Genomic DNA, 14,852 nt, shown 5'->3' with positions numbered 1-14,852 from the left:
CAATGCCCTGGTCTGGGAAGATCCCACATGCTACAGAGCAACTAAGCCCATGTGCCACAACTACTGAGCCTGTGCTTCAGAGCACGCGAGCCACAACTCCTGAGCCCGCGTGCCACAACTCCTGAAGCCCACGCGCCTAGAGCCTGTTCTCTACAACAAAGAGAAGCCACCACAATGAGAAGCCCGCGCACTGCAACAAAGAGTAGCCCCCGTTTGCCACAACTAGAGAAAGCCCGCATGTAGCAACGAAGACCCAGCGCAACCAGAGATAGATAAATAAATATATTTAAAATAAAAAAAGCCCCACAGCCTCCATAGCTCGCCTTCCTAGGGTCTGACCTACTTTTCTGTCTTTTCCTGGCACATTCAGGTGATGAAGGATTCAGCTCCAGAGCTAAATGTGAGTAGTTCTGAAACAGAGGAGGATAAGGAAGAAGCTAAACCGGATGGAGAAAAAGATCCAGATTTTAATCAAGTATGTGTTGAAGCTGCTCTTCATTGTTACACCTTTTGCTGTTCTGAGAGCAGTCACTCTAAGCTCTTGGACATCTCTGCGTAGCCTGTGTAGGATGTTGGTTCTCAGGACCCCTTTTTTCCCGCTTTCCTGCATTGGGTAGCATGCTGTGGCTGTCCTGATATCTCATGAAAAGCCATGGGCTACATTACTCTAGAATTAATAGGTGCTATTAAGCAAGAAAGGCTAAAATATACTGAAATGATTCAGTTTTTACCTGGAAAGAAAACTTAAACTAACCCGTATCTTGGTTTGTTGCTTAATCATGGAATCTTTATGTATGAAAAAATTATTAAACTCAGATTCCCTGACTACAAGGAAAACACACAGTAGCCTTTATAATATTAGAGTTTATAGAAGAGACTTTCGGGTCTCTTACGTGTTAGGCAAATGACTAGAATCAGCATTAGTCTTTCATTTTTCTTCTATTAAAATTACCTATTTTCTGTGTACTATGTTATGGTATTTCTACCCCCTCTTACTTGGTTGCTTGATTATATTCTGCATGTTCACAGTGATATTGGAGGAAAATGTCAAGAACAGGAAATAATGTGGGAATATGTTTGGTTGATATATGATGTAGATAAGTTTAGCTTCTCAAAAAGTCAGGCCATTATACACCAGGATATTCTAGATTTACCTTAAATTCATGGAATTTCTACTCTAATTAGAGTTTTGCTTTATTTAACTAATTAGAGATATTTGTGTTCTTTCTTTACTGCTAAAAAATAGTGTAGTCAGATTATGGTTAGCATCCTCCCTGAAGGAATAAAAGTGATAAAATGGCCATCTGTTGTATCTGATACAGAGCAGAGATTATCTGGTTTTCTTGGCCTCTCTGTGTATATATACTGATACTGTTATTTCATTTTCAACTGTAATTAAGAAAGTCTGAAAAGCACTCTTGACTTGAATCTTGGTCTCCCTGAGGTAAATGTTACTTGTAGCTTCCCAGCTGGCATAAAGAGATATGTCAGCATTTGTTGACTTTAAAACACCTGTGGAAGCACAAAGTGAGGCACTGCTGAGGGTGATCAGCCACTCCTACCAAATTTGTGTTGCGATCCCTCAGCATTGGAGGGCCCCCTTGTCCCAGTGCTAACCAAATCCATACATTTTATAGGGATGTAGGTTTTCAGTTTTGTGGGGTTATTTTCCTCTAATAAATAATGCCCTCATTAAAATTTATGTACATGTATGCCTTCTGTTCCTTGGGATGGTTTTTGAGATTATTGAGTTAAGTAATATGTCTCTAGAACAGGAGTTTGCAAACATAACAGACCTTGTTTGTTGTCGACTTGTTTTATGTTCCCATCTCCTCTACAGCCCATCTTTCAAGTCAGATCTACAAGCTTGTGTATTAGCTTTTTCCGTTGATATATTTAAAATAGAAGTGTTTGTGTCCATCCTGATTTAGGACTCCGTTCTCTTTCGTTTGCTTGGCCGGCAGTACCATGGTAGTTTATTGGTAGTTTATTTATTAGTGGGAGTATGGTTTAATAATCAGTTGGGAATCCCTATTCTTCTGGTAAACTTTGTAAATAAGTTTGTAAAGCTAGATATATATCTGTGTTCTTACTGTCCTTATTTCTGTCATTTCAAGCTTTACTTTTCAGCCTAAGAGTTACTTAGAAAACTTTTAAAAACGTTTTCAAGTGATAGATTTTTGGGAAACTTTAACTTTTTTAATGTCTAGTTTTACCTATTGTTGTCATACCCACAGCAATTTTTAAATTGCTGTTCTATTCCTCAGATGCAGATGACAACAGATTTCACTTTTATAAATACGATAGAGAATATTTGTTGGGGAACATTGTTTTTTATGACATAATTTTTTTTTGTACTTTGAACTTTCTTTTGTCTTCCTTCTCATTGTTGTATACTCTAGAATGTTTTAAACATTTTTGTCTTGCAAAAAAGGTGTAACCTTTCATTTTGCAAAGAGTAGTTAGTCCCAGAAGAATGTCAAGAGTTTTCAGAATGTCGGCCTCCTCAAATCTTTTCTTTGTAATACGTTGCACTATCTCAATACAAAGCTTCTGTAATTGCTGTTTTAAATCCCTGTAATATAAAATGATGCATTTCTATTTGTCCTTAATGGAAATGAACAAATCCCCTTTCCTCTCTTCTCTAAGCTAGATCAACCCAGTTCCTTTGACTTTGACCTTATCTACAATATAGGTTAATAATGTACCCAGTATTGGATATTACTTAGGTAATTGAAAGCCTTCTAAAACCAGTGGACTGCTTTTTGTCAGATAAGTTCGATTTAAATTCTATGGATTAAAAAAAAAATTCTGGGAAAGGCTTTTAGACCCATTAAAAAATACATCTTGCTTAATGTTCAGGGCTTTGTTATTTGGTTGTGTTTTATATTTCTAAAGTAAAATTTTAGGTTGTTGTAGATATTTTCCCTTATATTCCTATTTGTGAAATTTAGGTCCAATTTCACCTTTTCTTGAATAGTTGAGATTGAGAAAAATGTGTCATGAATTTTTTTTTTTTTAACTCCTACGTTGTTTCTTATGTTAGAATCACCTGTGTACCTCTTTAGACGCACAGCTAGAGCTGAATCTAGCGTTGTGCAGCACCTAGCCTGTGGCCTATCACCCTGAACAAATGCTCTTCTGTATACCCCCTGATCCTCTCCGCTTTGTAGATCTCTGGAGCTCCATTGATGATGCATAGGTGGCATCTGTGTCCATAGTGACCCCTAAACCACTCTGATTATGCACACCTGACACTCAGTGACAACTACGGAAACCAGAGCCAGAGCCTGGGGGTTACCTCATCCAGATTTAATTAAACCAGGGGAAAAGATTATTTTAAAAATCTTGTTTCATTCATTCCCTGTCCTGGTTAGCAGAAGAATCTTGACTGTTAACCTCTTGATGAGGCATTTATTGGAGTATTGTAGAAAGAGACTTGGTTCTCATCTATTTTTTTCTTAAGACTAGTACAATATATATTATATACCCATATGTATGCCTGTACTTTTTGCTGAACCATCTTTAGGTAAATTGTGCACATCATGGCATTCCACCTCCAAGTTCTTAAACCAGCTTATCAGTAAAGACAGTGTCCTGTTTACCCAACCTCAGATTTCTTCACCTATCCCAAATGTGTCAGAAGCAATTTTCCCTCCTCAAACCAGCATACAATTAAGATATGCATTGTTTTGTATCAGTTTAGACTGTTATCCGGAACAGTTATCCTGCCTCCGCACCCATTTCTTTCCTTTTTGACACTGACTGGATTAAATTTAATAATCTTAAAATTTTTTCAGTTTATCATAATTGTGTCTTTCTAAGGCCAAACTTATTTTGCTTTTAAATCTCCTTTTTATAATACATACATTTTAAAATCCTGGAGCTTATATGCAGTTAGAAGTGTATTTTACTTGTCGTTTAATTTCTTCAGTTTTGTCTGAGCCTACTAAGAACCTCCAGTGAGTTCCTGTTCACTGTTGATTTTGAATTTCAAATGGTTAAAAGTCTGATAAATAAATTGCTTTTGCTTGCCTGATGAACTTTATGAGCACGGGTCACAGTGTGGGTAATTTCAGTGCTTTCTTTTTTTCCGGATCTTTATTATAGAGCAACGGAGGAACAAAGCGGCAAAAGATATCCCATCAAAATTATATAGCCTACCAAAAGCAAGTTATTCGGCGGAGTATGCGACATAGAAAAGTTCGTGGTGAAAAAGCTCTTCTTGTTTCTGCTAATCAAACGTTAAAAGAATTGAAAATTCAGGTGAGGAAAATATAGCATTTGTTTAATTATGCTCTGAACTTGGAGGGTCTTCACAAGTTTCTGCTTTGCACCTAAGTATTAGGCCATTGAGAGAGGACTTTTTTGAGTTTAGAATAATGCTTGCAGGGTCACCAAATTAAAATAACTCTTTCTTTAGAAAGAGTTTCAAAGTTTTCAAAATTAGCCAAGAATCTTTCTGTGAAGATGAAAAGTATTTTGGGGACTCTGAAAACTTGAGCAGGTTCTGAGTAGCTTTCCAATAATAATGAGAAATGTTGAGAGCCATTTAATTTGTTACGTGTTGAGGTTGTTCTCTTTGAAGGTTCATTTTTAGATCGTTCCCACTGTATCCCCCCTGCCCCCTCCATTGCTTTTGCACATCAACACAGTGGATGCATTATGAAAATGCCTCATGATATTGTTGTTTCCTGGTAGCAATACTAAAGTACTATAAATGAGCATGCCAATGGTACATCTCAAAACCCAGGAAAAAGAGGCTGATAAATTCAAGATGTACATGAAAAAAAATCTGGCCTCTTATCTGTTTTAGTCACTGATACAGATCCCAAAAGTTGACCAAATTTCCCTCTTTGCTACTTTGATGTGGCCTGGTTTACTGGTTATGCATTTTTCCTTGTTGCTGATATTTATCACTGTAATTGAGGCAAAAGTATAGGCTTCCTTTGAGGGTGTTATGTGTTCCAGATTGTCCCGGGAACAGTATTTCCCTTGGTTGAACCCATGGCTCTGAAAATAAATGTGTTGGCATAATATCTTTACTCTGTTATTGTGGCTTTTACATCTGAGAAAGCTTGTTTCTATCACCGGCTTTCTGCCTGTCAGTGGTAAACCTCGAACATTCAAAACCTTTAAATTACAAAAAGAGCCCCTGTGGATAAAGACATTTTCAAAGCCTGTGCTGCTTTTTATTGTGGACTACCCTTTTTAAAGAATAAATCAAAAGTCAGCAGAAATAACCTCTATCTATGAGCATGTTACCTGAACAAATGAGTTGCTAGAAGGCAGCAGCTATTCACAGGAAACCCCCCAGGTGTGCTCTCCTTGGATGGCTCCTTTGCCGTGTCCCTCCTCTCATCTCCCGTCCTTGCTTCGAGGACCACTGTGATCTAAACAGTCAAAAGAAAGGGCAGTGAAGTGTAATTTCCCTTCACTGATCCGTGGTGGTAGCTTTGAAAGCTCCCACTAGATGGGACCTTTTTGCCCAGCAACCTGAGCACTGTTAGAGCTTGTGGTGGGCATGCATGTGATTCTCAGCCAGTGGTGGTGGGTGACTTTTTAAGCATGTAGTGCATTTTTTTTTATGTTTCATGGAGCCTGTCCTCTAGGGTATACTACATTTCCAAGTTAATAGGATGGCAACTACACCCATTTATAGTTGCTTAATTCATCCACCTATGAGGCCATAAAGTACAATTTATCCATCTCCTTTCTCAGAATATGCTTGGTGTTTAATTGTCTTATTCAATTTTCCCAAAGAGAGGTTTTGAGTGGGTAGTATTGCTTGCTTTAGAAAGGAGGAAATTTTCCTTATTTCACTTCCCTTATTGCATTTCCTTATTTCAGCCACACACTCACACCCCCATGGCAAGCAGCATGGAGCTGCTCACCTTGTAGGAACAGAGTTTTCATTGTTCCTTTTATGCCCCACAGATCAACAGTGCTGCACCCGCTTGTTAAACAGACCCATAGAATGTTAATTCTTCTGAAGCATTCTCCTAGCACTTATGGTTTATGAATTATTATTATACAGGGCACGGGCCTCCGTGCCTTTGGCCTGTTCCCTCATTCTGAAATACCATTTTCTCCTCACTAGTAAGCACTGTTCATCTTTTCTGCAAAACCTGTCTTGGCCTTCAGTTACACAGCTAACTGCTCCTTTCTGTGTGCTCTGCTAGGAGCAGTGTGTACTTTCTGCCACCATCTTCACTGCTTGGTTTTGTCCTCTGGACCTCTCTGGGGTGGGATTATTCACTTTATATTTCCAGTATGTAGCACAGTAGTCAACACATGGTGTAATAAATCTTCATGAGTTGTTGAATGAATTGAAATGTCCTTGTCTGTGCACTCAAAACATAAAGTATGAGCCTCCACCCCTCAGTGATGGAACTCATGTCTAGAGGTATTTGCGGTTGGTCCAGTGTCGTGTGGTGGTGCAAAGACCCTGTGCATCCCACTTAGGCGTGTGAACTCGCATTCCTACAGTCATGCATCTGTGACATTGCCCACGTTAAGTTGGTATCAGACACTTCCTCTGTAACTGTGCTTTCTTCTTCATGGGTCATATTGACTAACTGGGGCTGTTGCCTCTGCCTGATGCCCGCGTGCTGGGCTGCCTTCAGTAGAACTGTCCCGTCAGTACTTCTCACGTACCAGAAATAGGCTCATTGCTTCATAGACAGATCATTGATTATGTCAGTGCACTGTAGCTACAGATGCCTATTTAATCAGTCTCTGCTTGCTTCTGAGGGCCTGATGTCCGTTTGAGAAGTCCAATTATGAACCTGGCCTAACAGTTAGGGTGGAGGCCAGTGTTGTTATCCCTGTTGTTATTTACCTGTGTACTGTTATTAAAATCACTTTTCCGGTCACGGTCTTCCCAGCTGGAAAACTCTTGGGCCCAATTATATACACAGTTGGTTCAGGGCTGCTTGTTTTGTCTTTCCAGATTTTTCAAAGAGTAGAGGAATAGAGTGCATAAAAGGGTAGAATGGTTTCCCTGTAACATGGATATTGGTGTAATGAGATACATGTAATGGAACATATTCAAGGAGAATGGAACTCAGTTATGCAGCATAATAAAATGAACACTCTAGAATACACCCAAGTGAAGAATTAGAATATATCATTGAAGGGTACCTATGTGTGCCTTTGAGCCCGCCTCCTCCTTACTTCACACTGGTATTTACTCCCTGGACGTGATAAAAATTTTTCTGAATTTGAAAACAATGTTTAAGTATTATGCACAATAGTGTTTCTGAATGTATTCAATTTTTAAGACTTGGCTAGAACTGGGCTGGAGTATATGGCCCCTACCCTTAAGAAATTCATATTCTGGTTCCTAGAGGCAAGACTCAGTCTAAGAATATGTGACGGGCCCAACGGCTGAATTTTGTAGCCCCAGCTGCTCACTAAGGTGATCAAAACGAGAAGAGTCCAGATAGCCTTCTGGTTAATTTAGAGCTGGTCTTATGAAAGAATTTGGAATTGATTTGGTTATTAAAACGATGTGGAACCTGGGCATGATAGGAGTGACAGTGACGGCCTTGCTCAAGCCTTATTACCAGAGGAGCTGTCAGCCCAGCCCCACCTTCTGCCCCTTTGTTTTCTCTGCACCCCGACCCGTGGAGAGGTTGTAGATGCAGAAGACAAGGTCCTGTGGGTATAATTGTCTCCTAATTCTCTATCAGGCCTCCTAAGAATGTTCTCAGATGTATTGGGATTAGAGTCTCAATAGGAATTTAGCAAGCGAGCTGACTGTAAACTGTTGTATCTTTTGTATTCTGAAGGCTTTTATTTTGCCCTCAGAATCTATGCATTATTTCTTCAAATAGGGTATAAGTCTCAGTATTTTGCTTTATACAAACTTTGTTTCTTTTATATTGGCACAGATCATGCATGCATTTTCAGTTGCTCCTTTTGACCAGAATCTGTCAATTGATGGAAAGATATTAAGTGATGACTGTGCCACCCTCGGAACCCTTGGCGTCATTCCTGAATCTGTCATTTTGTTAAAGGTAGGTAACAGCTCTTTACCTGAGGGATTCTAGGGATTCTCTTGTGTAAACTGCGTGCAGTGGTGGTTACAGTTACCTCAGGTTCTCAGCAGGGTGTGCTAAGAAGCTTCTGCTGTGAGTTTTGCTGGCCTCTACATTCTCCATCTCTGGATGAGCCACGAGAGACTTAGAGGAGGTCACCACATCATTGGGTCTTGTGGGGTTTTAATAATTCTTGTTTAAAATAATCTAGATTTAACCTCCTCCCTAACTTTTGGATCAGCGAATTACTTAACCAATATTTCTACTATTAAAGCATCTCCACCTTTCCTCATAAGTACAGGAAATAGGCATAAGACACAAGTCTTGGCCACAATAGTCAATACTTTTGGTTGGCTTAATGGGATTCTTGTCCAGGGTATGGAAATTGGCTTTGGGGAGAATGGATTTAGGAGAAGTAGGTGTGTTTTAGAAAGTAGGGGCTTCTGAGACTTTGTCACAGAAGAATCACTGAACCAGCCTCTTTAGCCCAATCCTGCCTTCCCTCAGGGCCTGATTTTGTCACTTTCCTTTGCCTCTTTTTCTTCTTTATGGCTAGAAGCATGCCCCCTGCATGATGTGATAGAATATTTTTCAGGTTTTGAACTGTGAAATATGTTTTTCATACCGTAGAGCCTCAATTCTGGTCAGATAAAGTTAGGCCCTGGAAGTGGTCATGCAGACCCATATCTACCCCTACACACACACACACACACACACACACACCCCTCATCCTGCTACCTGCCCCCTGGAAATGATGATGCAGGCCCATATCTACCCCTACACACACATACACACACCCCTCATCCTGCCACCCCCTTCGTGTTTGCTTTTCTTGGAACTGTAGGTTCTGTGGAATTATTTTGAAAGCCTCTTTGGTTTGCTGAATCCTAAGGACGCCGTCTAAAATCCTAGAAACGGCCTGTGTAATTAAAGTGTTTGTACTTCAGATGGGCAACTAGAGTCCATATTGGTCATTGTCCTCTTGGCCCTTGCAGCTGATTCCACTGCAAGCTCAGACTCAGTGCTGGCTTCTGCCTTAAAAAGGACACGGGTATTGTTTTCTTGATGCTGAGGCGGGATGAAAATGTATTTTTAACCTAACTGGCACTGTTAGAGGACCCCATTCTGACTTGATTTCTGCCAACTCACGCCGTCATCACTGTCACCTTAAGTCATATCAGTTAGATCAGTGTTTAGTAACTCAGGGTATCTGAACCCTTCTGCATCTAAAGGTATTTGAGGAGCAGGAAAACAGTGCCACATCCAATGTGCAGTCTGTGCGGTTATCAGGGTTTTGAGTCTAGACCCACCATTGACAAGGCATCCTATGTTAATCCTGGACATTGCCAGCTCTGGATTGAACCCTGTTTTCCACTGGACAGTGTTTGTATTTGTGTCTTGGAGCAACACACTGGTGGGCTCAGGACCAGCCTTTCGTGTGAGGTGGATGGGACGTTATCCTCCTCCTGGCTTCCACTCCCTTGTGGTTTTGAATTGTTTTCATTTGTCTTCTAGGCTGACGAACCAATTGCAGATTATGCTGCAATGGATGATGTCATGCAAGGTAAAGACCAACTTGTTTGGGGAATTTGTTGAGGAACTTGTTAAAGGAAGGTGGGATTATAGTTACTGATGCTTTAGTCTACAGTGCTTTTACTTTTAAACTTGAACAAAGTTTCTGCATGTTAAGGTAGAATCTTACATTATTGCTCTGAAAAGATCATGGTAAGAATGATATCTGAAAATTCAGAAAGTGGAGAAAAACAGTACTAATTAATTAATTTACCATAGGAAACAAATAAATGTAAGCCTGCAGGTGAAAGAGGTCAACAAAAAGCAAAGCTAATTCAAATTGCAGAGCCTCAGACAGGTACACAGGAATTGGATGCCCTAGGTGCCTTTGAACGTAAGACTGAGGTCTAAACCTAAAGGCAGGTTGGAAGCTGTATAAGAAGCAGTTAGACAGCTCACTACCTTGCAGATCCTCACAGCCCTTCCCTCATGTCACTGCCTCTTCTCAACCTGTAGAGTTTGTGTTTCAGCTCTTTGAAGAAATTAACCTAGAAAGGTGATAATGAGGCCCATTACCTGCCAAACAGGGAGACCACCCACCAGCTCTTTGTTCAAATACTGGCAGCCCATCTCTTACCTCCCATAGTCGAGGGAAGGGATGATCCTCTGGGGAAACGAGCAATTCAAGAAAACAACCTACAAATATTTTTTAAAAGTGTTTCATCTCCCAGGTGCCCTTTGGGTTAAGCCCACCACTGCCCACTGAGCAGTTTTTAGGCATCCTTTTAGTACCTCACACTTAAATAGGTGGAAGTGGACAGCTAGAGAGCACCAGACAGTTGAGCAAAGAGCATGAAACCAAAAGACGTCAATCAACAGACTGAAAAAAAAAAGGAGCCCAGAGAAAATAGACAACACAGGAAGAATAAGAAAGCTTAAAAATTAACTATAAACAATACGAGAGAAAGAGCAAATAGTCTATGTGTAAGGAACATTCAGAGAACAGAAAATAATTCATGAAAATAAAAAATGGGTGCACCAAGGGCCTGGTACAATAAAGTATAAATCTAGGGATAAGAAGACCCTAAAAGCATCTAGAGGTGTGGAAGGAAATACCAGCACATTCACAGGATGAAGGATCAGAAAGACAAACTAATGGACAAGTGCCCACAAGATTCTGAGGAAAAGTGAGTTTGAATCTAGAATTCTGTAACTAGACAGACTTTATTTTAACGTCACACTTGATGGCTCTTTGAATGTAAGGCCTCCAATTTCTCTCACACACCATTTGCCGAGATACTCTGGGAGGGTGTGCTCTGTTAAATGAGAGAGTAACTCAAGAAAGAAGTCAACAGTGGAACCCCAAAACATGGATCCAACATAGCAATAGATGCCCTAGAAGCTGGTGAGGGGGAAATTCCAGGACAGAAGCTCTGCAGCAGGTGTTGAGCACACTCAATCCAGATTGGAGCAGTGGGATGCAGGCTTTGGCAAAGGATGTCCTCTGGGAAGAGTGGAAGTGATAGATGGCTGTCTTGAGGTTTACAGCTCTTTCAGAGTTTACACTTGAATTGGAGATAGTACAGAGAAAATGAAGCACATAAATAATGCAGCAGTTACCAACCCCAGAAAGACAAAGTCATACCAGACAGGAACTATAACCAAGGTACGAGTTCAACTGTGAGCATTATTATGGAATAAAAAATAATGTAAACATTGGAGGTTAGCTTAGCAAAAAATGTCACTGTGTCAGGAGGATGGGTTCGGGGGCAGGTGGTATGTAAGAGGTGGTAGAAGAACTAAATTTTTATCTTTCCCTGAAATTATTAGATAGAATCTAAAATTATGAATTAGCAATATAAGCATGTTATTTAGAAATACAGAGGTTAAATACCAGAAGTGGCTGCAAGGGCTGAAAGTGGTTCCTTCTAGAGTGTGGGAATGGGAGGCGGAGGGGGGGAGAGGGCGATGGCCACATGGTTTTCTCCAGGCCCCTCCCCCCATCATGCAGAATGTTGGCTCCAGTTACAACCCTTGTTCTCCCAGTATTTGTCTTTTGAGTGATGCATATGTATTGCTTTGATAAAAATAAAAGCAAAGAGAAAGATTTTCATTTGATTATTATCTATAACTTCAAAGGTAATGTTTATAGGTGAATAAGGTAATTAAAAGTTATTTTAAACTTTTCGTCTTTAGGCATTGAAGTGAACTTATTACTGTCGGTAGTGACAATCTTTTCAATTTGGAATTCTGTTTTTTTCCTTACAGTGTGTATGCCAGAAGAAGGGTTTAAAGGTAAGTTACATTTGTCACATTTTGTTCATGAATGTCAGAGTCATACTCTAATTTTCTATTAAAGTTAAGCCTATGATTTGATTTTAAAATTTAATTCAATCTGAGTCTCATGACTGAAATTAATTTTAGTTAAATGCATTTTTTATTCAAGCTTCTTCATTATCTGTATCAGCACTCAGGCCTCAGGCCTCAAATAGGGCCTGTGTGTTAGACATATCTACTTTGAGATATCCATTCTGCTTTTTCTTTCTCATTTCGGGGGGAAGTTGGGGAATTAGCTAGTGGCATTTTGATTTTTATACTTAACCTTTTCAAGTTCCTCCTGTCAGTCCCATCTTAGAGCAAAACAGTTTGTATGTAACTGATAAGAATTAGAGGAGAAGAATTTGCTGAATTATATTAGGTTCAGTGAAAAGGTTTCATTGATCTATTTAGAATTAGGCATTTCTTGGATTATTACTTTAAATTGATAAACGGCAGTGCCTCCTACTACATCTTGGCCACTATAGTTGTGCACATAGTCGAATCCAGACCTTTGACATTTACATATTTAACTGTTGCCAGTTTGATTCTTTGTGGCCTAGTCCAGAGGTCTGTGACAGGTTGCACCTTTGCCCAAGAATGAGGTTGAATCGAATACCAGGGGTTCTTTGCTAAAGCGAACAAGTGAGCCACGCTGCTGGCCTAAATAAAGCCTCCCTCTCGGTGCGGCTTTTTGTCTACACATTCCCACTACACAGAAACTCCTGATATGGTCAAAACAAACAAAGCAAAAAATTTCTTTATGAAAAATGGCCATCAAATGAAAGCATCAGTAAAATCTGAGTAACTTGTGTGGAGATAACTAACAGCCACATGGCTTTCAACGGGAATGTGCTTTAGCTGAAAACCTGGAGTCTGTTATTTTTTCTTATCCTTCAACGTCAAAAGGCTTCTGTGCTCATTTATTAAGTTGGATATTCCCTGTTGGTGATGCGTTCTTGGCAAATGGAATATATGAACTCTTACCTTGCAGTTCACAACTGTACTTCCACATGTGTTTCTTTTCCCAGGTACTGGTCTTCTTGGACATTAATCTTTTTGAACATTTGCTGACTGCTAAGAAATGACCAGAAAGGAAGAGGAGTTTGACATGTTAGGGCATTACAGAAAAAGTGGATTCAAGAATTAAACCATTACATGACTCCTCCGCAAGGCAGAAAACCATTCAAAAGTGACTGTCCCCAAATGCCTTATGTCAAGTAAAGCAGATTGCACTGAAGGCCATCAGACTTGAAGGAAATGTTTCAAATTTTATATTTAAGGGGGGTGGGGGGGGAATGGGCAAGTAAAGACTGAAAAAGTTTAGTAGCAGTATCAGTAAATCATGTTTACATATGAGATTTATAGGCACGGGAGGGAATAAAGTTCTGTTATATTTCCTTGCTTGAGTTTCATACCAGATGCATTGGTCCATAAAGGATTTGTATCACAGTAGATGGGACAACATTCTGCTCTGAACTAAAAGTAATTCTTTAGAGACATAACCTGCTTACCAATACCTGTCTTTGATTCATATTTTACTTTCAATAAAGCATGAAAGTGAAGACCTTGCCGTAATTGTGGAAAAGTGTCTTCAGAGTAGATTCCTCTCCGTGTCGGCTCCAGTGCACCTGCCGCACATCCTGCCCGCTGGTCTCTGACTTGGTGCTGGGAAAGGAGGGTGCATCTGTGTGTCTCCTGCAATGAGCCAAGGGATTGTGTCTCACTTGTGTCTTCAAAGGCTTTTTACTTCCATGCATTTCAGAAAGGATGGTGAATGTATTACATGTCATAGCATCCTCCAGTTTTGCTATTATTAAAAAGTGGGAAATCAAATACACCTTGCACTTTTGAGAAGTCTGACCACCTTATCTGAAGAGTAAAATGGCCTGAAATTCATTTGGAAAATAACACGGGTTTTTATATAAAGTTTCTTCTTCCCATCCTCCAAGTCCGCCGTTTCTTGGATCTCACTTCTCTTTTTTTGAAAGCATTCTTCCAAAACACCCAGAAAGGATCTTTTAGATCACATTGTTCAAAAATGAAAAAAAATGTGTGCATGGAGTGTGCCACGTCATCCAGCTCAGGATTGTTGGTTAGCGACATGTGACCAAAGCAGGATTCGTTAGAATATCAGAGGATTTTCAAAGGAATTAAGACTGGAGTTTGTTTCACTGTTTCCTCTGAGTACGTACGTACAAGTTTTCGGCCGAGATGCTGACTCAGGCATCTCTCTTGCTAACACTTTATTTAGCCTTGGGTTTTGCTGGGCTTTTTTTTTTTTTTTTAAACCCCTTCCTTTTCTGAAAATTTAAACTGAAATACCAGATGGGAGTGTCAGGTTTCAATTTGAGGACCAGTAACCTTGGCAGCATCCCCTTTGAATAGATCTTTTTATCGGAATAATTATGGCTTTATGGTAAAATTATAACTTCTTACCTGAGTTTCCCCTCTGTGTTTGCAGTGTCTTCAGTCTGTACCCCCTGGGGAGGCAGGGGGTGTTTAATGAGTCTGTGTGGGGGAGTGCACTGCACACAGGACCCTCACAACCCATCCTAGGAACCTGTGGGCCCCACCTTCAGGTCGGCAAAGGGAAAGGAAGGACTTGAGGTCCAGGTCGTGAGCTAATCCTCATTTTTAGATCCCAACACCTGCAGTCCCCCGCCCCCCAATGAACCTGAACATAAAATAATAACATGCCAAGCAACTACTACTTTCCCAGGGTAAAGACTTTGCAAGTTCACTTAGTACTTGATGCAGCTGCTTCCTCCTCCCTGTAAAGAAGCTGTTTGTCCAGAGAAGGTTCTTTCTGGGGATTGACATAAACATGTCAGTAGTCACCCAGAAATCTGATGTACTTCCCCAGTTTGCTGTTAATAACAGTTTTAAAATGTGTTACTTGAGTCTTTTTTTTCCTCATGCGGTGGTACAAAATAACAGCCTGTGGTAGGTCTTTCAGGCTGATGACCCAGTACTGGCTCC

General features: G+C 40.1%; 1 protein-coding gene across 6 annotated transcripts in view; it reads left to right on the top strand.

The window, feature by feature from the left end:
- USP48 (ubiquitin specific peptidase 48) overlaps positions 1–13,743 on the top strand; it is a 67,770-nt gene extending 54,027 nt beyond the window's left edge. For 4 of the 6 annotated variants that reach the window (XM_060089114.1, XM_060089113.1, XM_060089112.1 and 1 more), the window contains 6 exons: positions 371–475; positions 4,111–4,266; positions 7,896–8,021; positions 9,558–9,606; positions 11,823–11,849; positions 12,902–13,743. In XM_060089114.1, the coding sequence (XP_059945097.1) occupies positions 371–475; positions 4,111–4,266; positions 7,896–8,021; positions 9,558–9,606; positions 11,823–11,849; positions 12,902–12,924 (486 nt within the window). In that variant the 3' untranslated portion in view covers positions 12,925–13,743. The remainder of the gene's footprint in view (positions 1–370; positions 476–4,110; positions 4,267–7,895; positions 8,022–9,557; positions 9,607–11,822; positions 11,850–12,901) is intronic. The other 2 variants (XM_060089110.1, XM_060089109.1) reach the window with 1 other exon arrangement.
- Positions 13,744–14,852: the final 1,109 nt, after the last annotated feature.

The sequence above is a fragment of the Mesoplodon densirostris genome, chromosome 2, assembly GCF_025265405.1.
Source record: "Mesoplodon densirostris isolate mMesDen1 chromosome 2, mMesDen1 primary haplotype, whole genome shotgun sequence".
Classification (NCBI taxonomy): domain Eukaryota; kingdom Metazoa; phylum Chordata; class Mammalia; order Artiodactyla; family Ziphiidae; genus Mesoplodon; species Mesoplodon densirostris.
The sequence above is the reverse complement of the archived record's forward strand: the minus strand, read 5'-3'. Positions and strand labels throughout refer to the sequence as shown.